Here is a 23,892-nt window from a genome sequence, read left to right on the forward strand (position 1 = left end):
ACCTATCATTGATGTTGCCTTTATCTCCTGGCCTGGAGAGAGTGTGAAGTGATTCTTGCAGTCTCGTGTGGACGGCCATATTTTGTAACATGAAGGTTTTGTGGACGGACATTATTTTTTCCCAACAGAGGGAAAAATATCTGTATATGTGAAGACACAGCTTTAGTTTGAACAATAAATTTAAAATCTCATTACCGAGGCGACTGACCAGAGGAAAGTTCATTTCTCTGGTCATTTTCTGTTCTTTTACAGCCCTGTATCCAAATACACATGGAGGAAAAAGGGAACAGAGGGATATTGTGCCTTTGGCTATTTATTACAAATGGTGACAAAAAATATCAAGGTATTCTATGACTGTATCTTAACATTTGTCTTAACTTATCTGAACCAGAGAACAACACAGACTACTGCTTAGATCCACTGTTATGACTAAACTGTCTCTTATGACACTCACAACATTCCATAATAAATAACAATAAATTACAATCTTCGTATGACACCTAATTTGAGACATAAAAATGGTTTATATTTCAACATTTCAACTCCTGACCTTCATCTCTATATTCCTCAGATCTCAGGGAACACATCTTGTCTGAGGTTATCATACGCTGCCGAGGCCCTGATCATACTGACTACAGGCGTGGTCGTTTGTAAAAACTGAAATTGGCCAAGCAAGTAGCAGGGGCATGTGATCCACCAGGTGATCAAATTTGGAATGGATTCCAGTCGATCAAAATGGATTCAAGCTGACATGGAGCTCTTGATGTTGGATGTGGAGGGGGGAAAATGTATTGTAGGAACAAACCTACATTATTCATACAATTGTAATGAAAAACCTGGCAATGAAAAGTTGAAAACCTTTATGGTTCGGCCCATACGATTGCTGTACTCCATAGTTAATGAGCACGTGTATTTTTTTGTCTTTATTTTCTTTAGCTGGTTGAGGCTTGTAGTATACACCTTCATAGTCATACTTCTTTTTGGTTCTCCCCCCCCCCCCCCCCCCCCCCCAAGTACTTTTCACCTCTCTTTTTGCATAAACAAAACTCCATATGTCCCTTCAAAACACCACCTTTTAAAATGTTTCTCCCATAGTCTGTTACTTTACTTGGATGAGTCAAATGTAACCAATTCCCATTTACTCTATTTGACATATTACTCTGCGTCCTGTGAGCTTAGACATTTTTGTCTGGCTTCTGTGTCCTTAAAGGTCACCTTTTTGTTTCTCCTCGGGTCAATCCATGAGTTATGGATGACCACATTTGGCTTAGGGTCAGCTTCTACCACAGACACCACCCTCTTCTTCATCTTGCTTTTCAAAACCTTTTGGAACTTCTGCCGAGTGAAGGCGTAGAGAAGCGGGTGAAAGATGGTAGTTCCATAGGCCATTACCAGGAAGCCCAGGCGGAGGCGAACAGTTAAATCGCTGGGTCCAGTGCTAAGGATGATGGCGTTGAGCACAGTTATTGGCGTCCAGCAAAGTAAGAATGTGGAGATGATGAGAAGAGACATCCTGTAGACTCGTTTCTGCCTCTCCCGTCTCTCCCGATGACGCTTTACTGCTCGTCTTAGTGCAATTATGACTGACACTGATGCCCGCATGCCCAAAGGTGCATTCCCACCTGGCCTGACTGCCGTGCTGCTCTGTGAAGCATCAGTCGACTCTGCTTGTGTCGCAGTGCTCAGCGAGATAGTGTTTTTGCTCTTTCGTTTCTTCTTGGGGAGGTTGTGCTGAAAGCGTGTTCCGATGCGGATATTAAGTGCTTGAAGGATCTTATAATACGTCACTAGCATTACCAGAGCTGTAAAAAAGAAAATGGGGATCTGGGCTAGCAGGTGGTAGTACAAACCCAGCTCTGTGTAATACTCATTTGTATGAGCCAGTGTGGCCACTGAAGTCTGGTTCCCAAGGTCTATATCAGAGGGGATGAAAAAGCCAACTTCCATGAAGGGAACCAGGAAACTTAAGAAGGAAAGAGCCCAGATGGATCCAAGTAGCGCCACAGCTCGGCCCATTGTAAGCACACGGTTCGCCGGCCGCACTGATATGTCATAGCGGTCCACAGTGATGGCCAGGACGTTGGCAGCAGTAGCCACACTTGCAAAGGAGACGCAGGCCTCATGGAAACAGCAGATCATGGCGGTTTCGGACGCCAATGGAAGTAACACCACCACTGTTGTCAGCGGGATGCAGCATATGCACACCTGGAAACAAGACAGGAACAGAACAACAACATCAGTGAAATTTAGCACCAAATTTGAGAACATCCAAGCAGCGGCAAAAATGAGTTGCACCACGCTGCTGTGGAAGAAAACTCTTCAGGTCCAATTCTGTAGCTGGTTCAAATGAGGTTTAATCACTGACAGTGGAGAAAGGACAATGTCGCGTTGCCACACAGTCCATTCTCAAATATGTGAGGTGAGGGATAACTTTATACACAGAACCAAAGGGGCAGGTCTAAACAGTGGATTTACATAGATTCAATATGCGTCTCTCCCAAGAGGAAGAGACGTCCTGAGACAACATAAAGGTGTGACTTCCCTCGGAACAGCTGGGTTCTTTCTACATAGTGTCACAACAGGGGCCATTCATGAAGGCCTTGATCAAGTATGTGAGATGAAGGTGTTTCGGAGACGGTCCAGGAAAGGGGATAGATCAAAGGGTCTTTTCATCAACATGGCAAGGGTTACATACAATGAATACAGCTCAGCAGGACATTTGATGTTCCCGAGAGAAAGGAACATTATATGGGATACAAATAAGAAATGTAAGGTAACACATTTTCTTCTACACTGCCCTCATCAACGTTTAAATTATTCTGTTATTGTGTATAGTACATAATCAAACTGATGACTGGCACAGCAGTAGATGTAATGGTAGTACTAGATGAGAAACTGAGACTATCTGGGCCATTATTCATAGAAGAATTTAAACAGGATAAAAAAAATTATTTGTCTGTCACTGTTGACTCTTCCTTTGAATTGCCACATTAACGTGGTGGAGGGGTTTGTGTGTCACAGTGATACTGGGGGCTGGTTTGTCAGGTATATCAGCTTCTGGTAGGGTCTCCCAAGGCAAAGTGGTCCCAGGGGAGGGGCTAGACTAAGAGCGGTTCAGGAACCCTGATGGAACGGCACAACAGAGGCCATATTATGGAGGCCACTCTACTGGAGCCAGACTCCACGCAGACGATCCCCAGAATTGGGTATTCAGGAGTTGTATTGAACTGTTGTGGTAAAGAGGGAGCTCAGTCAGAAGGGAAAGCTCTCGATTTACCAGGCCATCTACATTCCAAGCCTCACCTTTGTGACTAAAAGAATAAGGTAAATGGCAGAAGGGTGGCTGGGTTCAGCCTTAAAGATAAGGTAAGGAGTTCACACATCCAGAGGGAGCTCAGAGTAGAGCTGCTGCTCCTTTGCATTGAAAGAAGCCAGTTGAGGTGCTTTGGGCATCTGATCAGGATGTATCCTGGACACCTTACGCTCGGGGGAAGCAGCCCTGGGGTAGACCCAGAAAATGTTGATGGGATTATATAGCCCATCTAACCTGGGAACCCTTCAGGGTCCCCCAAAAGGAGCCGGAAAGCGTTGCTGGGAAGAGGGAAGTCTGAAATGCCCTCCTGAGCCTGCTGCCCCTGTGACCCGGCCCCGGATAAGCAGAGAACAATAGATGGATGGACTTGACTATGGTATTTATTCTGAAATGAAGTCTGGTCGAGGACACAGGAAGGGACGGGACATGCCTCTCTGTAGAGGTCAGGACTCACCAACACATCCACCACATGCAAGTTCATGGTGATGATGTTGGAGACGGAGCTGATCAGGTTCTGTTTCATGAAGTAGAGGACAAGCACAGTGAGGTTGGAGCTCAAGCCCAAAACTATCTCCAAAAGCAGGAAGCCTGTCAGAGAAACCTACCAACAGAAAGAACATGGTGGCATTTAGTGCGATATTATTTTAGTAACAATAAAGCATAATCATAATAATGTGGGAGACTTAATTGATACTTTTGTTATTACCAGGAAGTATTCTTACTTACACAAAGTTAGTATCCAAAATCCAAATTCCCAACCCATTAATCAGCCAGACGGCTACCAGTTTCCTGAAAATATCATTTACCTAAAAAGATCTCTGTGGATTGGCTGCCTTACAAGAAAACATTATGCTGTCATGTCACATCGATGTGATTAAAAAAGGGGAGAAAAGAAAGCCATCTGAGATGTGAGCAGCATTACCTGGAAGCTGACAGGGTAGACAGCCTTGTCTGAGGTCATGTCAAGATCATAGTGGTCAGCAGTGTCCAGTACCGTCATATTGTTCATGGCGGCTGCAGATATCTGCACTGGGGATTTGTGCATTATCGTGATGGGAGGAAGAGACCTGGAGAGCAGTTTGAACAAGAAAAGTTTATTCAATACATTAAAAGTGTATCAAATATTTTTTTCAATGAGCAATTTGCTAAACAGTCCAACACAGACTCGTAGCAGTTTAAGAAATAGTCATGACATTTAAATCAAGTGATTTGTGTACATGGACATGAATTTTCAATTTTTTAAACCAATAGATTTTATTTATGTTTATTATAGAGATGTTCCGATACCATTTTTCCCTCCCGATACCGATTCTGATACTCGTGCTGTGGGTATTGGCCGATACCGAGTAGTGATATTGATACCAGTGTGTTTAAAAAAAGATTGTGGTAATCATTGTGGTAAGGCCTGGCTAAGGTTAAACCCTTTGTAAAACATGAATGAATACAGCAAATGGAAGCCATTTATTTTTAAATTTATTTTTAAGTAGAACAGTATAAAACAGTAGTGCAACAGCAACTTAACTAAATAAATTACGTGGTATCGGATCGGTGCTCGCCGATACCGATGCCAGCATTTTCGGCAGTATTGGAGGCATTTCTGATACTGGTATTGGAATCAGAACACTTCTAGTTTACTTAATGAACTGCCATTAGACTGGGATGAACTGTCACCATACGAATGCATTTGCAGCAGAAGAATGTCCTGTAAATCTGGAATGAGGTTTGGTTTGGGGTTACAAGAGATAATGGCCTGCTGATAATATGGCATTCACCTCTTTTGACACTCCTTCCCCAGAATAATTTAGTGTGTTAATGTTTTTTTGTACTAAGAGTTCCTCAGCTGAAATACATTTCACTTTTAAGTGATTATTTATTTGAATGGGAACGTGAACATCATTATATCAATGGGTATTTAGGTTTTAGTTATTTTTACTTATTCAGAATATTGAAGTACAATGTTTGTAGATGAAGCTTTTAAAGAAAACGTTACCTGTGATAACATCAAAGTCCCTCCAGAATTTTGGGGGGATTGTTGCAGACAAAAATTGCAGAAATAGTTGTAATTGTTTGTTATTGTTGTTGTATAATTCATATAAAAAACTGAAAGGGAACCTGTTCCATTGACAGTAAAACTGCACTGTTCTGAGAGTTCTAAGTAACCTCATCGGTAATTGTTATGGTACACACAATTCATGGTTTGGTACGTTTTCGTTACAATATGGAAAACATGAAAATAATAATATAATTGGTAAATTATAAACATTTAAATCTATGGTCTGGGGAGGCCGGTGGCACAGTGGTTAGGGCACCCGCCCCATGTACAGAGGCCTAACACCCTCAATGCGGTAGTACCGGGACGCATTTCCCACATGTCTTCTCCCTCTCCTCCTCTCAGAGGTAGCTGACTTCAGTTCAACAGCGTCTGCATACAGTTTTACCCAAATTATCTTGTATTTAGCTGTACTACCTCAGCCGTCTACCTCACATACACTGAATGCATCTCATGACGGAGTGAAACATCACTCTGATGCATGTAAAATAAAATGTTAGGAATAATTCAACAACAAGTGTATGACGTCATCCTAATAGCAAGCGTTACATTACGTCATGTAGCGATCAGCTGTGATCCAGATCAGCCTGGGGACGGAACCACTTAACAGATGGCTGGGGGACTGCTGGTGGTTGGTCAAATTTGCGGAAAAGTTGCAGAGATTAAACCAAATAACAAGCTGGTGCTTAATTCATATATATTCATATATATATATATATATATATATATATATATATATATATATATATATATACACTCAACAAAAATATAAACGCAACACTTTTGTTTTTGCTCCCATTTTTCATGAGATGGACTTAAAGATCTAAAATTCATTCCAGATACACAATATTACCATTTCTCTCAAACATTGTTCACAAATCTGTCTAAATGTGTGATAGTGAGCACTTCTGCTTTGCTGAGATAATCCATCCCACCTCACAAAGTGTGCCACATCAAGATGCCGATCTGACATCATGATTAGTGCACAGGTGTACCTTATACTGCCCACAATAAATATATATACCGTAGATGACCATTTAGTAGCCCGGGCGTTTAATATGCTAAATCGACTTGGAGCCCAGGCGTTTATAAGAACCAGGCGCGTATTTGCAACAGGCTACAATTTATTTTTGCAATGAGCAGCACCAGACCATCATGCAAAGAACAAGGAGCTCACCATAGCACCACTGGAACAAAACTACTTTTTTCCCCCGACGCATCTTTATTGACATCAGACAATAAATACAAAGACAGTTTGTCTGTGTTACCGCGACACAGGGAGCTGATCAGAGCAGTGTTATGAATGATAACGGAAGGGGGGGTCAATCGCGGTAATTTCAACACTGTACATTAGCGCATTTATCTATATCTCTATATCCCTCAGTCTAGCGCGCCTGTGTTTGTGTGTCTGTGTGTGTGTGTGCGCGCGCCTGCATGCGAGAGAGAGAGCGAGAGGAGGGGCTGACTGACAGAAGAGGTGAGAGCCGGTGAAGTGCTGTTAAAAAAAAAAAAACTTTTGTTTTCTGTGCAAGACTATGGTAAACACTTAATCGCCCGGGCGTTTAATTGAACCGGCGTTTATTATGCAAAATGAGGTCGGACCCCGGCGGCTATTAGAGCACAGGCGCGTATTTGCACGCGGGCGATTATTTGGTCATCTACGGTATTCATATACATATATATACTGGCCACTTTATTAGGTACACCTTGCATGTACCGGGTTGGACCCCCTTTTGCCTTCAGAACTGCCTTAATCCTTCGTGGCATAGATTCAACAAGGTACTGGAAACATTCCTCAGAGAGTTTGGTCCATATTGACATGATAGCATCACGCAGTCGCTGCAGATTTGTCGGCTGCACATCCATGATGCAAATCTCCCGTTCCACCACATCCCAAAGGTGCTCTATTGGATTGAGATCTGGTGACTGTGGAGGCCATTTGAGTACAGTGAACTCATTGTCATGTTCAAGAAACCAGTCTGAGATGATTCGCGCTTTATGACATGGTGCGTTATCCTGCTGGAAGTAGCCATCAGAAGATGGGTACACTGTGGTCATAAAGGGATGGACATGGTCAGCAACAATACTCAGGTAGGCTGTGGCGTTGACACGATTGGTACTAATGGGCCCAAAGTGTGCCAAGAAAATATCCCCCACACCATTACACCACCACCACCAGCCTGAACCGTTGATACAAGGCAGGATGGATCCATGCTTTCATGTTGTTGACGCCAAATTCCGACCCTACCATCCGAATGTCGCAGCAGAAATCGAGACTCATCAGACCAGGCAACGTTTTTCCGATCTTCTATTGTCCAATTTTGGTGAGCCTGTGCGAATTGTAGCCTCAGTTTCCTGTTCTTAGCTGACAGGAGTGGCACCCGGTGTGGTCTTTTGCTGCTGTAGCCCATCCGCCTCAAGGTTCGACGTGTTGTGCGTTCAGAGATGCTCTTTTGCATACCTCGGTTGTAATGAGTGGTTATTTGAGTTACTGTTGCCTTTCTATCAGCTCGAACCAGTCTGGCCTTTCTCCTCTGACCTCTGGCATCAACAAGGCATTTGCGTCCACAGAACTGCCGTTCACTGGATATTTTCTCTTTTTCGGACCATTCTCTGTAAACCCTAGAGATGGTTGTGCGTGAAAATCCCAGTAGATCAGCAGTTTCTGAAATACTCAGACCAGCCCGTCTGGCACCAACAACCATGCCACGTTCAAAGTCACTTAAATCACCTTTCTTCCCCATTCTGATGCTCGGTTTGAACTGCAGCAGACCGTCTTGACCATGTCTACATGCCTAAATGCATTGAGTTGCTGCCATGTGATTGGCTGATTAGAAATTTGCGTTAACGAACAGTTGGACAGGTGTACCTAATAAAGTGGCCGGTGAGTGTGTGTGTGTATATATATATATTTATCACTATATAATCTAAAGGCTGGTACCATTAATGATATTACTTATTTAATATCAATTATGGTTTATTCTTATTAATATACAAATAGAAGTGTTGGCTAGTGATTGCAGTTTGTGTTCGGGCGTATTCGATCACACATGTCCAGAATTCTTCAAACGAAGTGCAGTTAAACAGCGTGTCACTTCTACTACACCTTTCAGCGTTGTTTAAACTAAATTTGACCGACCGCCCCACAGATACTTGCCCTCCATGCAGCATCGGCCAGGTGTGCAGAGGTGAGAAACTATGCAGGATTTACACTTTTCATGTGAACCGGAGAGTGAAACACAAATTCCTTTATTGTGGTTTTCTCTATGACGGTACGCTTTGCCTTGCTTCTAGTGTGGCTGTTTGGAACAGCTTTAAACAGTGAAAGCCAAACGTTTCCTTTAGATGAGGTCAGACGACCCATTGTACTAGATCATTAGAGTCAGGGTTTGCTTGCTGATCCTAAAAAAAACAGATGTAAGAACACTAGAATATGAATTCTATGGATCTTGGTCCCCCTAAGGTTCAGACCACAAAAAACAGAACACAGGTATGATATCAGGCTTAAACTCACCACTCCCTCCCAGCAGTGTCCTCTCCAGCTCAGCAGCAATCAAAGTAGCCACAAGATATTTGGTGGAGCTTGTCAAACCATCCCACCCTATGCTGACTTGACAAAAATCAATGTCCACTTAACCCTCTTGATTTAGATCAACATATCAAAGAATAATACTTGATGGACAATCAGAAGTCTTCTGTGAGCTTTAGTTTTGGGGAGGCTGGCTCCAATCAGTCCGTTTGTGAAACGCAGAAAGCGACACACACACCGCCCCTTGTTGTGGTTTGCAACATTAGTGCGATGCACTAAGATCAATGCTTTCATTCATGCATAGCTCTGTCTCATCATTGTCTGTTGTGCTTGGACCGTTGCCTCTAGTCTCATCCCCGCTTGGAAATGATGCTGGTGTCAGAACAAACCTCTTGTCTTCACTTCTGTCCACTTTTAAGGTGTTGTATGTCTTTTAAACGGATCCTGATACGGTCCACAACAGGGAGGGGTGAAGGGCCATAGAAAACAGGCTTGTGTGGTTGTTCCTCTGGACTCGAGCCATTAAAAGTCTTCACGTCACGTCCCTACGATCCAAGGGGAGGTCAGAGACCTGGATGTAGGTCATGTAGAGTCTAAAGACCAAAATTTGGCAAATTAAAATCAGATCTTTTCCTCTGCCCCGCATGTTGCATCCCATCCCCCATCTCCTCTCAACTGATTTATCATCCCCTGATGGGCAGCTTTCTCTGCTGATTGTGTGTGTGTGTGTGTGTGTGTTTAATCAGTCTGTGATGCCTTGCCGTTGATCTTTGATGGTTCTGGTCACACGTTCAGCAAATGAGCAATGAAGACTGAACTGGTTCTCTGCAGACTGTCTTGGTGTATGACATGATATGCTGACTGACTGTCACAACAACGGACCACACGCTGTCTCGCTCAGTTCAAAGGCAGATCAGGGCTAACTGAAAACTGAAACCAGAAAGCTGTCTCGTCTTATTGACTTATTCTTAGATCAGATAGGCAACTCTCGTCTGAGAGTTTTACTGTGTATTAGGGGTTAAGTTAGATAGTTTAGATCATGGGTTCCCAAACTCTATCAATGTGGGCCTCCCCTCTGGAAACAGTGACACCTCTGCGCCCCCCCACCCTCCCCTGAATAATGATATTCACTTCAGTTAAGCCACTTAAATCAGTGCTATACTATGCAATGCAATGAGTTATCAATAAAAATGACAGCAAAACGGAATCCATTCAGAAGAAGCACTTTATCTGGCACTTATTGATATGTAAATATTCCACACAATTGGAGGGCAAGTCTGGTGCCAGCAGCCGCGGTAATTCCAGCTCCAATAGCGTATCTTAAAGTTGCTGCAGTTAAAAAGCTCGTAGTTGGATCTCGGGATCGAGCTGACGGTCCGCCGCGAGGCGAGCTACCGTCTGTCCCAGCCCCTGCCTCTCGGCGCCCCCTCGATGCTCTGAAACGTTTACTTTGAAAAAATGAGAGTGTTCAAAGTAGGCCCGGTCGCCTGAATACCGCAGGTAGGAGTAATGGAATAGGACTCCGGTTCTATTTTGTGGGTTTTCTCTCTGAACTGGGGCCATGATTAAGAGGGACGGCCGGGGGCATTCGTATTGTGCCACTAGAGGTGAAATTCTTGGACCGGCGCAAGACGGACGAAAGCGAAAGCATTTGCCAAGAATGTTTTCATTAATCAAGAACGAAAGTCGGAGGTTCGAAAACGATCAGATACCGTCGTAGTTCCGACCATAAACGATGCCAACTAGCGATCCGGCGGCGTTATTCCCATGACCCGCCGGGCAGCGTCCGGGAAACCAAAGTGTTTGGTGAAATAAATGAAAATGAAAATGAAATAAACGTTTTTCCTTCTTTTTTGAATCAACCTTCCGCGCCTCCCCTCAAATTATTTGGCGCCCCCCAGGGGAGGTGCGCCTCACAGTTTGGGAACCTCCGGTTTAAATGCTGGCTGCAGGCGTGCTAACGTTAGCCATTTCATTTCACATTCCAAACACTGCAGCAGTGATGTCGTGTGTCCATGTGGAGTCACTGTTTCTGCTGCTCTGACGACTTTGAACGCAGCATCATTAGCAGTGCACCCTGGTGATGTAATAGGCCTACGCCACTCGACTGACCAATGGTGCAACTTGATCAGTCAGTTACTTACTTACTTCCTCAGCCACAGAGCCACTTCTAGAGCTGGCCCTCTATGCTCCAGCCAAAAACATCAAAAGAAGCTTTGAATGTAAAAGAAGGTGACATTGGGTATAGTCTGTTGACTCAGTCGGATCCACTTTACTTTGCAGTTCTATTGGATTTAAACACACCTAATCTATGCTGTGTTATAATTGAAAATTAAAATGACAAGTAATTATAGATGATGACAGAATTTTTACAACCCCGTCCGTCAAAATGGCAGAGATCGAGAAAGTCTAATGCAACCACTGGTGGACTACATGTATCACTCTGTATTTATTTATTCATGTGTTAAAATCTGTGTTAGCTCAATGTCTGAAAAACCAAACAACTGGAAACAACAACTGTTTTAATTGATGGATTAACTGAGTTGAACAAAGGGATTTCCATGCTCCCCTGTTGACATTCATTTTTCATAATTTTTTTTAAGCAGAGATGTCAACGGTTACCTGCCGAGGACGTTTGTGACTTGTTATGCCTGTCGGTCTGTTGGTTCATTTACTATGTGATGACTAATGACAAGAGGCACCGCTCGGTGGTGCTGAGCAACACAGCCAGACACATGGGGCTTAAAAGCAGATAACCGAGTATTGAAAACATTTCAATTTAGAGTCGATGCGTCATCTGATCGACTCCTCTGATCAGCCATTATGGATATGGAATATCAGCTGATTGGTGACCAATCAACTCGTAACGTGCACCTGTAACCTGATCTAAAGGGGGCAAAACTAGCATAACCAACAGCACATAAATAGGTAAACCAAAACGTACCTCCCTATTTTAATCTGATTTTTTCTTTTTCTTTAGCCTTAAACAGATGTTGTACGGTGACTTGATATTATGTATTAAACTATTGAACTGTACATCACAACAGCACTGCAGTTTTATGGAAATAACTTGTGTGGTATTAGTACTTTTAGAAAGGATCTGAATACTTAATTCCGAAATATCAGATCTAATATCAGATTTATATTATGTGTTCACGTTATTAATATATGTTGTTATTAATATATGTTGTTATTAAATAAATTAAATAATAATTCTAATGTCAACGTTATCAGTGAAACTTGAAACCAGCGGTTGCGTTATCTATTATCACCTGTCATTTTCATTTTTTTCATCATAAGACATGCCGGCATGCGTACACTTTTTTACATTCAAAACTTGTTTTGATATTTCTGAATGAAGCTTCCAGCATCTGTTAATACAGGTGTGAGCCTCCCTTTGTGTGTGCAGCAACAAATGGGAAAGCGATTTGAAAATTATGTTTTTAAAGGTTAAATGTAAACGAGCAAGTTATTTCATCAGATCAAAATTGGGGCTGTCAATCGATTAAAAACTTCACATGAATATCACACATGATGAGTCGTCCTGCGTTACTGCATTAATTTAAGCCCTTATCAAAATATGTTGTGATTGTGGAAATTATCATCAATTTTCATTTGCTTCAAGAACAAAGGTATCATTTACGTGGCGTTGACATATTGTCTGCTACATGAGACATGCATTATTTTCTGTCCTGTCCATGAAGACATTCTGAATTAACAACATGCACTGCATGTTGTTAATTCAGAATGTTGTACAGACATTGTACAGACATTGTTGTACAGTAGTGATCGACGCAGGAACACAGTACAGTGTTTCCCACAGAATGTGGTGAGACTCCAAACTGTCTCGGGGCTCCGGTGCCTCCCTGGGAGAAAAATGTGTACGTTTAAAGTTAAATGCATGAATCTTATGCACTTTGTGAGTAAAATGAAGTTACTAAATCTAACAATTTTGTACTCTTGTAGTAAATAAACATAAATGGTCTGCTATGAATTTGAATGGAAAGTTGTGCGTGACTGTGGCTCATTTCCTTTGAAATCAAATCTGAATTTAAAAGTAAATTGGCTCATGTCAGAATTTAAAGCCATTTTTAGGTCTGATTGGTTTTTGGAAAATATATTCTTTATTGTAAGTTTCAGTAAATATTACACAATATAACACTTTTCCTCTGAAATACAGTTTGCAGGTGGCAATCGTTTTTGAATGGTCACATTTCATGTATTTCCTATTTTGTTTCAATTATTTCATTTGTTTTGTTTGTTCACGTATATCTTTAGTCATTCATGATTGACTGACTTATTAAATCAATGTCAAGTGGCATATCATGTTCAATGGAAAAATTACTTTTATCTCAAAGTCAGTTCTGACATGCTCTTCCCGTGATGCTGCTCCACCACAGTGTCAAATGCCATGTGGACACGGAGCCTTACTTAAGTTTAGTGGTTTTACAATCCAAACAGCCTAATGTTATATGATGACCCAGAAAATATATAGTTAACTATGTTGTCAAAGTCACTGCTAGTAAAACTAACGTTAATGTCCCGCTATCTAGGGGAGTCGGACAATATTACAACTGATTAAATGTTGAATATCAGCTAGAACAAAGAAAAGTCTTGTGTGTTTTAGTCACTACAAACGAGACACAAATATCGCCTTTTCTCCAACAAATGTACTGTGAGGCTGCTTTTACACCTGTAATTGGATTCATCTGGTCCGGACCAAGAGAATACATTATTCATGGTTTTACTTAAGTTCTGCTCCGGTTCCTACAGGAAGAGGAATGTCCTGCATCATCAGGTCCAACATGGGGAAATGACATTCTGGTGAGTGACAGCAGTTTATGAAGCACTGTATTGCTTGGCTTGGATTGGATTGGATTCACAAGGGAGCAGGTTCGATTTTTTAGTAATTATCAGAGAATCAATAGAAGCCAGAAGAGTTCTGAATGGCGGCCCGCTGAAATTGATCTAAGGCACGAGGGAAAATAGAGAATGTGATGGCACGTCAGTGGTTGGTCAGCAGCTGCACCACCACACTGTCTATAAGCCATGTGTGAGTGTGCAGACGCACATCCAACATATAGGAGTTGTGTGTGGCTGCCATGTCAAATACGACAGCTGGCCCTTTAAGTGATGAAGACGGCCAACAATGGTGAAACACTAACACGAGTTGGGAAAACCCAAAACGGCACCTTCATTAGCAGCAGTCACAACAAGTTTGGTATTCTCCACAACATTCACCAGGACTCGGCAGTCCATTAAACTTTACACACCAAGAGGTCAAATCGTCGGCGGATCAACACCGGCCGGTCCTCGTGCAGCAGCGATGGACATGCAGTGGGAGTCAACGATGATGAAACAGAGGGGGTTGTTGAATTTATCCTTCCCTTTTGTGAAGAACGGTCGTCCATGTCTTCCTTCAACACTGATCTACTGGATTCAAAAATAAAGAGAAAAAAAAAGAAAAAGGTATCCGGCGGAAAAGAAACCCACTGGTTTGAGTGTAGAGCCTTCACCTAGGTTAATCGAAAGATCAAACATTTGTGAAGTAACCTCTTGTTGCAACTGGCGTGGCAGTGGAAAGACAGCGGTCTGTGCGCTGTACTCTGTTTTATGTCCACAGTGAGAGGAGGTGTGAGGTGTCACAGATGAGTTCTGATGGACTTCGTCCAATTGTACCTCAGAGTTTTAATTCAAACCAAACAACATACCCCTGGCTTTGTCCCATTGTTCAGGCTTTTCTTTGTAGGTAGGCGTCCGTATTCACATATACACGCGTCCCTTTGTTCTCCCACATGGTGCAGCCCAACATGTATATTATGTTCTTCCATTCATAACTGATTATAACCATTATTAGTTGTGTCAAATCGACTGCATGTTATGATGAACAGGACCATAGTAACGCTCACACGGTCACGGTCAGATACAAGACCTATAAGTTGGCTTTCCTGAGTGAGATCATAACCGCCCTTCGGCCAGATATCCTGATGTGGTCAGAGTGGAGGAGAAGGTCCCCATGATAGAGCTTACAATCCCCTGGGAACAGGGCATGGGGGCCAAGACACTGGATGGAAGGCCAGGGTTTACCCCATGGAGGTCGGATGATGGGTCTTTGTGGGCAAAGCAGTAAGTCCAGCTGCCGCACAGTGGAAGCGTGATGGTAGTAAAGCTGCGGAAAGCTGGGAAGGAGCTTCTGCAGTTGCTTCACTTTGTGTGGAGTCAACCAACAGCAATACAGACAGCCCCTCTCTGCCGTTGCTGACGACATGTGGTCAAAAGGGAAATATGATAAAATCTCGTCACCATGATTTAAGCACTCCGGTGCCACCTTGTGTTCACAGTAATCAAGCGTACCCCTGCTTTTACTACCACAACCTAAAGCCCAAGTTATGCTTCCGTGTTGACACAACGCAAGGGGGCTTGCGGACCCATTACGTCTTTGGGGACCCCCCTTACGTCCACCGCAAGGGCCTGACGTGCACCTCCCAAAAATCCTAGACGCGCGTCGAGGCGACGCAGCACCAACGCAGCGGCATTGGCTGTGATTGGTCCGTTAACTACATCCGCTGGAGACCGCTTTTCCGGTTTCCACTCATAAACACCGCCATTTAAACTTTTAATACTTTTATTGTTTGCACCTTGTTGCTTTTGCACAAAGAAATAAAACACCAAGTTCTGAAAAATTGTGGATGTTTAAAGCCGCAAGGTAAACAAATAGGCTATAACGAGGCTAACGACGATATACGTCACAAGAGTCTCGGTCGGTCAGTCAGTCTTTACAAAAAAACATAGCGCCCTCTACCGGTGTGGCATTGAATTGCATTTCGACACGTAAACCCAACGCAGAACCATCACGGTCTCACGACTGCGTCCAAGCAACTGCGTGGCAATTGCGTGATCACTACGCGGAAGCATAACCGAGGCTTTACATGACGACAATGGAAATAAAATGAAACCAGCAACAACAGGTGACACATTTTACAAGCTTATCAAAGGGGGATGAAACGCCTGCTGATGAATTGTGGCCGTAGACTTACCCAGACCTTGAAGTGGAGCTGAAATGGCATCGGTCTTGATTTCGGTGACATATTTCCCAGTGAACCAGGACCGGAGGCGGGACATAGCTTTAGGAGGAATTGGATGGATGTCCTGAAAGAAATGGATTGAAATTGGTTGATGCTAGCTGATGTAAGCATGCTTCATGTTTTGTTTTACAGGAAGAAAAGAATATTGGATTTTGATTAAAAAAAAGTTTTTTGGTGGCATTTATATATATAAAAGGGCATTTCTCTTTTCAGCTTGATTTGAACCACACTCAACCTGAACCTAAACCCAACCAGCTAATCCCTTACAACTGTCAACATGCTTCTGGCATATTGCCCAACTTCCAGAGGCTCCACAGGTTGATGTCTGTCAATGATGATGTCCAGGTCTGAGCACGGTGTCAGACCAGCAACCAGCAGTTGATTCATCTTTTTGACCTGAACAACTATTAAACAAAAGTGGAATTAATTGTTAGATGCAGCCTCTTGTATTCTTGAAGACCAATTCTACATCTAAAACCATTTTTATTACCTATAGTTCATACTGTCTGTTATGATGTGCTAAAATACTTCTTAATTTTAAACCCTTCCTTTTAGCTGTATTTTCCATCAGATTAAGTATCGTTCCTGTAGTTGGACAAATTCTCATTATTTTGGTGTTGTGTGAGCTTTCCTACAACTCTTTTTGGGAGGCAGTGACCTCAGTTTAGCGTATGAAGACCTATATCCTCCCCGTTTTGCAGCCACTCTTTTTGAATAATTATTCTCCACTCAAAGTAGTCACAGCTCCAGAATGGTGACTCACAGTTTAAATCACATGTCAGTAGGCTGTGTGTTACATCCATTCCCTTGCTATCAGAACAGCGATAGTACATGATTGTGCCGCGTGTTAGTTTACCTCCAGACAAAGACCATTCTTCAGTGATCCTTGAGTCCTTCCGATTGCATTCCTTCCCTGCACGGCTTTGTAATCTCAATCCCCGAAGGTAGCACGAAGCCCACAGGTGATAACGCTGAGAGGCGGAGGTTTCGATGCACGTTACTCCCTTCAGGATGGAAATCATGCAGCCATGGAGCCAGGAAAGAGACACTGCCGCTGCTGCTCTGCCTCTCTCCTCTCCTCTCTGTAGGTCTGTCTCTGTGCTGCTTCCTGCCTCTCTCTGTGTCTGCCTCCAGTAGCCCTTCCTGCTTCCTACTCATCCCCCTCCCCCGTCTTCCCTCTCTCTACCTGTCTTCTACTTCTCTTTTCCCCCCGTTTGCATCTCTGCACAAAGCAGATTTAACACTCTTAACACGTGTTTTTTCCTTTCCTTTGTCATCTTTTTTTGTCTTGTGAAACTCGACAGAACAAAGATCTGTGTGTCTTTCTCTTTCTGTTGTTTGCCCAGGTTGGAAAGTGTGGCCATGGCGATACTAATGGCAGCATCCTTCCTCTCAGGACTTTGGCCACTCCTCCTCTGTTTGTGTTTGCATAGTACCTGATGGATGGTACATCTTTTACGCGTTCCATGGCTACCATTGGAGCAGGTACCGTGGTGCCTTATTTCCTGGAGAGCATATCTAGAAGGTAGCTAGTGAGTGGACTAATTAGGGCTACTAGGTATTGGCATGGCAACAACGGCACCACCGGGCCAAAGTATAAGCAGACTGATGGAACAGAATTTGAATCAGGGCCTTTCTGCTGTCTTCTGGGATACATCTCTCCAACTCCTGATTCCCCACATCTCCACTGATCTGGGCATTGTGTCTCAGCTCGTCATCTCTCTCTACATTATTATTATTTATTCAAGGAGTGTAAGCAAAGATGATGGTGTCCAGTCCAACTGTTTACTGACTCAGCCCAGCAGGAGGCATGTTTTCCCTGAGAGACAAGTCTTAAGTGAGAGAGAGAGAGATGGCAGACAGCAGGGAAAAAAACATTTTTCTTTTCTGCAAAACACAACATGAAATGTGAGTGACGCAGAGATAGAAAGCCATGGCGACCGCTCAGAGACCAACAGGAAAAAAAGACGGTTAATGTCTTTTTCTCAGCAAAGATTCCCACCAACAATTAGTGTAAGCACAACGGACAGAACAAATCCACAAATGAGACATGCAGGCTGTCCACTGGCTCACCTGCAGGCTGCTTGCTAGTCCCCTGCTGTGGGACTAAAATAGAGTGTTTGTGTGTCTGTGTGTGTTTTGTATATATGAAAGAACATATCTATGCCTAAAGCTGGGGTAGGCATTTTATTTGTTAGCATCATTGGGCAATAAGTCCACAATGATCTCTCAGCATATTGCAATTAAAAAACAATTGTAATAAAATGTACAAAAACAATAGGTTCCTCAAATGAACTGTTTGGCCCTGGAACTTTCCTGCTCGGGCCCGGGTCGCTTGTTTGCAACGTTAGCTTCTTTTCTTGCTGGAAACATGAATGCTGTTCCCCATAGATACCAAAGCTGAAGTAGCGTTCTGTAGTTCTTCCTTGCCTCCAACAACCTCACAGTCTCGCCACTGGATGAAATTAAACTTTTTTGCAACACTGCAACCATAGAGAGAACATAGAACAACTGCAGGTGAATCCCAAGATTTTATAATTCCTTCCTATTTCCAAGGTCAAGGTAGACATTTCGTGCAAATGGATGTTTTGGTAATTCTGTGCTGTATTGTCTTTGCCAGGGTTGGAATTTCGTCACTTTAGGGGCAAGGCCTTTTGGCCTTCACTTTCATTTTGTTTAGGGCCACCAAGGCCACATGACAGGGCACAAAGGCCATTGAGTAAAAAGAGATGGTTTTACCTTTCAGATTAATACCACAACATCCTAATTCATAACAACATATGAATTATGTATTAACGTATTTTTAATACCAATATCAAGTTAGTGTTACATTGGATTTTTTTTTAAATAACATCTTACAAAGGAATTACTACTTGAAAGCAATAAAACATATTCTGTATTTAATCTTTATATATAAAGATGCACGTGCACATACACGGGTAGGCAATGTGGACATGACGTAGACTTTAATAGGTTGTCCCTCTCATTATCGCTCAGTGTTCAACCCTGCTATCAAGCTCTTTTATGACTGAAGATACTGTTGATGACTGTGTAGGACACAGCGGGATTCTGGGTCGGGCTTGGGTTTCAGACTTGTGGTGTGAACGAGTTGACTAGAAACGTGCAGATGCCGGAGCGGAACCGGACCTGGACTTTTATAATAAAAATGCAGCTGTGTGCTTTCACTGCCCGCTCGCTCAGCTCCACTCGGGTGGCTGTAATTAAGCTGAAGAACGGTTGACATTCTCCTTGCATGTGATGTTGATACTTCACCTGCACGGCTTGCGAAGTAGCACAAGTTGTATTTTGGAACAATCCCAGCAGAGCAATTGCTCTGATCCACAGACATGGGACGAGCCTACTGTGCACACGAGGGTGGCTGTAATTCCATAAAAGCCCACCACGCATCACTAGCGCTGTTTACACTGGAACTTTGACAGGGGCACAAAGGCCACCTTGGCCGTATCTTGAAAACATTTTACAGGGCATCAAGGCAAGTGCGGGGCAACGACATCCATGACCGTCGTGGCCTTTGTGAAATCCCACCTTGGTCTTTGCCAAGATGAGTGACAGTATATGGGGAACGTGTCTCAACGTGTCTCCTACCCATTGGGGTGAGTTAGTGGTGATACCCTAGCATATCCTGTGTCAGACTCTGATTTTTGAACGCTGACCTTGTCGTGACCAACACTGGCCCATTCGAGTCAGCCTTTCCATTGGCTGGAGGGAATGGACACTCTCAGACCAGTGGTGAGGGCTACAAGCTGGCTGTAAACCATGTCATCAGTAGCTCCATGGATGTGCTTAAGGAGCACAGCACAGAATACCACAGCCTGCTGTTCATAAATCTAAAAAAAAAATGAAAGCTTCACGCTCCAGTTGGCCGTCCCCCCACACCTTTCTCCATCAGAGAACATCCAAACATCCCTTGGGTACAGAATAGAGGTCTGTCTCACAACAAGTGGAAACTGAGTGCCACACTATTACAGACGTTGTGGGACATGGTTAGGAATGCGAAGGTGGGTCTGTTAGTCTCAGAGAATGCATTTCCCCCTCTTGATTCCTCGCCTTTCGGTGTGCATTTGGAAAGAGCCTGTAATGGTTATTGACACCAGAAGGCATAAGCATGTCATGGTTCCCTACCATGGAGCTGCTGTAACAGCTACACTGTAGAATCGTCCACTTCCTGGAAAGAATCCGACTGCTGTCAGCCTGGCTTCTGGCCAGCAGTGCTTGTAAAGGTTAGGGCAGCCCCCAAGAGTGGTGCGCACTCTCCAGGACACTATAGCCCCTTCTACAACAGTGTAATATGCAGGTAGACAGCCCGGTTTCCAGTGCTGGTGTGTGGCCCTCCTTACAGGGGTGACAGTGACAGAGTTTCTCTGTGGCCTTTCATCCATTTCGGTCTGTGAGATGATTTCCAGTCTTCGCAGATTCATCTGAAGCAGATGAAGAGTTTCCTGATACGGCACATTTATGCGCATGTCCAAGGCACCACTAATCCAAATATAACAGACGAGTGGGAATGCATAGGCACCATTATTGTACATAATCAACCCTTTTACAATACTACTAGTACAATATGTAACTGTCACTTTTTGCAGGTTTTGTGCATCCAACCTAACTGCTATCTTTCACTAAGCAGCGAGCTACAATACCTTCAGAGCTCCCTCTCTTTACAGGGGCCAAGATTTCTACATTCAAAACATAGGTTTTCAAATAGTTGTCCTACAAAACTATATTATCAGCTTCCTCGTCTGGTTTTGAAATTCTAGCCTGTCCTGGGCAAACATCGGTCAGTAGAAGCCTGACTTCAATGTTCCCAATTATGGGGTGTCCCACTGTGTCGGAGACAAGTAATCTGAAATGAAGAAGTCACGAATACGTTTACTGAAAGTGATCCAATCCATACAAAGTTGTAACATGTAATGAATTAATGACTTTGGTTGATGAGCTGTTTTTTTAGCCTCCTTCATAAAATCAACCGTAGATCTACATCTCACCTACACCTCAGCTATTTTAAAAGAGGATAATTATATTTAAGCAGGAAGCAGATCTGTCCCTGCTGCCTGTTCACATCTACAACCTACTCAGCTGATTACTTCCATCACCAAGGTGATGCTAAGCTGAGTTACATTCTGCCATGCTGCTAATATGGAGTGCTGTGATACATGTTTTAAAGCCTATTCTAATGTATGGGTATTGATTATTGATGATGTTCGTCTCATCCTCTAAAGAATGAGCTGAATGAATTTCCCCACCAGGGCTCATCTGTGCTAGAACACAGCTTATCCTCTGGGAACCAACACATACAATATTATCTAATGGGCCTGTGTGTGTGTGTGTGTGTGTGTGTGTGTGTGTGTGTGTGTGTGTGTGTGTGTGTGTGTGTGTGTGTGTGTGTGTGTGTGTGTGTGTGGAGACTTCAAGCATTTTGTGACACAAGTAAGAAAAAACCCACCCTCTTTCAATTCAATCAGTTCAAAGGGCTTTATTGGCATATAAAACACATTTCCAAAATGTGTGAAATAAAGGAAAAAATACATACAATAAGTAAGGATCTCCTAGAATAGAAAATATGTGTTGTGTCACATTATAGCACTGTAATAACATAAATACAAATCAGTAAATCTTACGAACAGAAAACATAGGATACACTAGGCATAAAGTGGGCTAAAGATTACATTTTTTTTGCATGAATTAAAAACAATTTTGCACAAATCCTGACAAATGACAGTAATATTAGTGTGTTGCTGATTAATTGGTAAATGGTAAATGTTTTGATTATGTGTCTCCTCTCGTATCAGTGTCTTTTCTAAATCAAACATGACATATGTGATATTTGATCAGTCATGCATGAATGTAGAAACACTGTCCATACTTTGCATCGCTGTTGAAACTTTCGCTTACAGGTGAATGTTTGCTCCGAACAGAAGAGCCACAGTAAGGCACCAACCTGGGCATCCCTTTATTGAAACCGATAGGACCGACATAATTTGGTCAGGCACCATTAACTATATTCCTATCCATAGAATTTTCTAGAGAGCTATGAGCCTGTCAGACGTATTCGGCTGTTTCCGCTGTGTGAACATGACTGTGATTGGTAGCCTTACCTAAAGGTTGAGAGAAAATGTCTGATATAGAACAGCAGCAGCAGAGATCATGACTGTCACTGCTACAACAAATCATCCAAGTGGGGCAGAATCACATGTATCGATAGGGAAACATCGATGTGAATTTCATATCAGTCCAAAACAGGATTCAGTTGCACAGCAAGTCAATATTTCTTATTCTAATACACAAGCAGGCTTTCAAAAGGATGTAGGTGGATAAACAATGCTGGGGGAAACAGAATGGAAATGTTTAACACATAGTGAAGTGCTATGTGCTTCTTTGTAACAAGTGTTGCTGACAAATCTGTCAAGCTTACTTGTCCCGCTGTCATCAGAAATATGATAATACAATCACAATGAGTTGATACAGTCATGGAAAACCATTTGGAGATTTGAACAAGATTTTGTTTCACCTACATGAAGTCAATCAAACGATGAAAAAAATAGTTTTACTAATTGTTTTCCCAGGTCATGTTGTGCATGTGAAGTATTCCACTGCTGATCAAAAAAGTTCGAGCCATGATGTGCTTTTGTTTTTTGGTTGGGGGTCAATAGATTAAGACTGCTGATCTCACAGTCGGATTGTCGCTGTGACGGGGTTCACGCAATAAAAGGTCATCATTCATATGTAACATGGTGATTGGGCTAGGCATACATTGATTCATCAGAGCACTCGCATAACAAGCGACCACCGAGTGCTTGATATATTTAGAATTTCTCTCAAATCAGCTGGCTATGGTGCCATAACAGCTGTTTGTCTTGCGCCCCTTCCGTAAAAGACTTTGCAGCTCAGTATTAAAGTAATCTTCGGAGCTAATTGCATTAAACCTGTCAATAAAAAGGTAGCCCCACCCTAAAGCATCCCCTGCTTTCTGGTTTATTTTACCCTATTTGATGACCCTTCTCATGTTTACAATGTTGAGATAATAGATCGAGAGAGAAGTAGGCTTATTTTTTTCATCATAGACTTCTATACAATCAGACTTGACACCAGACGTCGCCCCCTTATGGCCAATAGAAAGAATGCTGTTTCATTGAATCTGTTCCTACCTATCTGCTGACACTGGTCACTTTCTGTCACACAGAAAGATTGCCTGCAAGGCATTGTAAAGGTGTGCAGCAAAATATGCTGGAACACCATCAGTGAATGCATGACCTGTATCAGGTCAGGTGCTTGAGGAAAGCAAAATCTATCTTAGCTGATCCGAACCATGTGTGTGAATATGTTGCTGCCATCAGGGCACAGATATAATCTGCTTGTAAATATATTTGTATTGATTTTTTTGTTGTATTTCTGTATTGGTTGTGTTGTTGTTTCTGTATTAGGCTACTGCTGGCTGTAAACCATGATGAAGATACCTTGAACTGTGATCTGAGAACAGAGTTTGGTGGCGTGGTAGCTGAACTAATACCTCTCGTCATTCACAGTGACAGACTGTCTTCATGATCAACTGTCATTTCATGTTAACATAATGAACTATTTTACATGTAGTAGAGAAATGAGCTGTAGTTATTTATAGACAGAAAGTTGGACTACTAATTAGGACATGAGGTTTTCATTCACACAAAGTATTGAAACGAGTATCATTGTGGTGTCTCTATGGAATTCAAGGTATCCCTATCGGAATTGGTGAGCATCCATTGAAAGTAACAACATGGATGGAAGTGTAGTTATAAAGCCAAAGACAACCGCAGCCCTGCGTGGCATAAACTAAGCAACTAGACAGTGAAATCAATCATGGCAGTGATTTATGACATTGTTAAGTTCATACTTGTTGCAGCTCCTATTAACCACATCTTAA

General features: G+C 42.7%; 2 protein-coding genes across 4 annotated transcripts in view; one reads left to right on the plus strand and one right to left on the minus strand.

Moving 5' to 3' along the window:
* cog5 (component of oligomeric golgi complex 5) overlaps nt 1-23,892 on the plus strand; it is a 60,928-nt gene that overhangs the window by 13,814 nt on the left and 23,222 nt on the right. The gene's annotated exons all lie outside the window — the stretch shown is intronic.
* LOC311031933 (G-protein coupled receptor 22-like) lies at nt 1,127-16,030 on the minus strand. Of its 3 annotated transcripts, none has more exons than XM_084038526.1 (4): nt 15,930-16,030; nt 4,236-4,380; nt 3,768-3,914; nt 1,127-2,205 (listed from the first exon to the last, which is right to left on the minus strand). In XM_084038526.1, the coding sequence occupies exons 2-4, from the start codon at nt 4,356-4,358 to the stop codon at nt 1,156-1,158; spliced, it is 1,320 nt and encodes a 439-aa protein (XP_083894652.1). In that variant the 5' UTR covers nt 4,359-4,380; nt 15,930-16,030; the 3' UTR covers nt 1,127-1,155. The 3 variants fall into 3 exon arrangements, with proteins under 3 accessions (XP_083894652.1, XP_083894653.1, XP_083894654.1); XM_084038527.1 differs by lacking the exon at nt 15,930-16,030 and adding an exon at nt 8,878-9,558; XM_084038528.1 differs by lacking the exon at nt 3,768-3,914.

This window comes from Eutrigla gurnardus (assembly GCF_963514095.1).
Source record: "Eutrigla gurnardus genome assembly, chromosome: 21".
Lineage (NCBI taxonomy): Eukaryota > Metazoa > Chordata > Actinopteri > Perciformes > Triglidae > Eutrigla > Eutrigla gurnardus.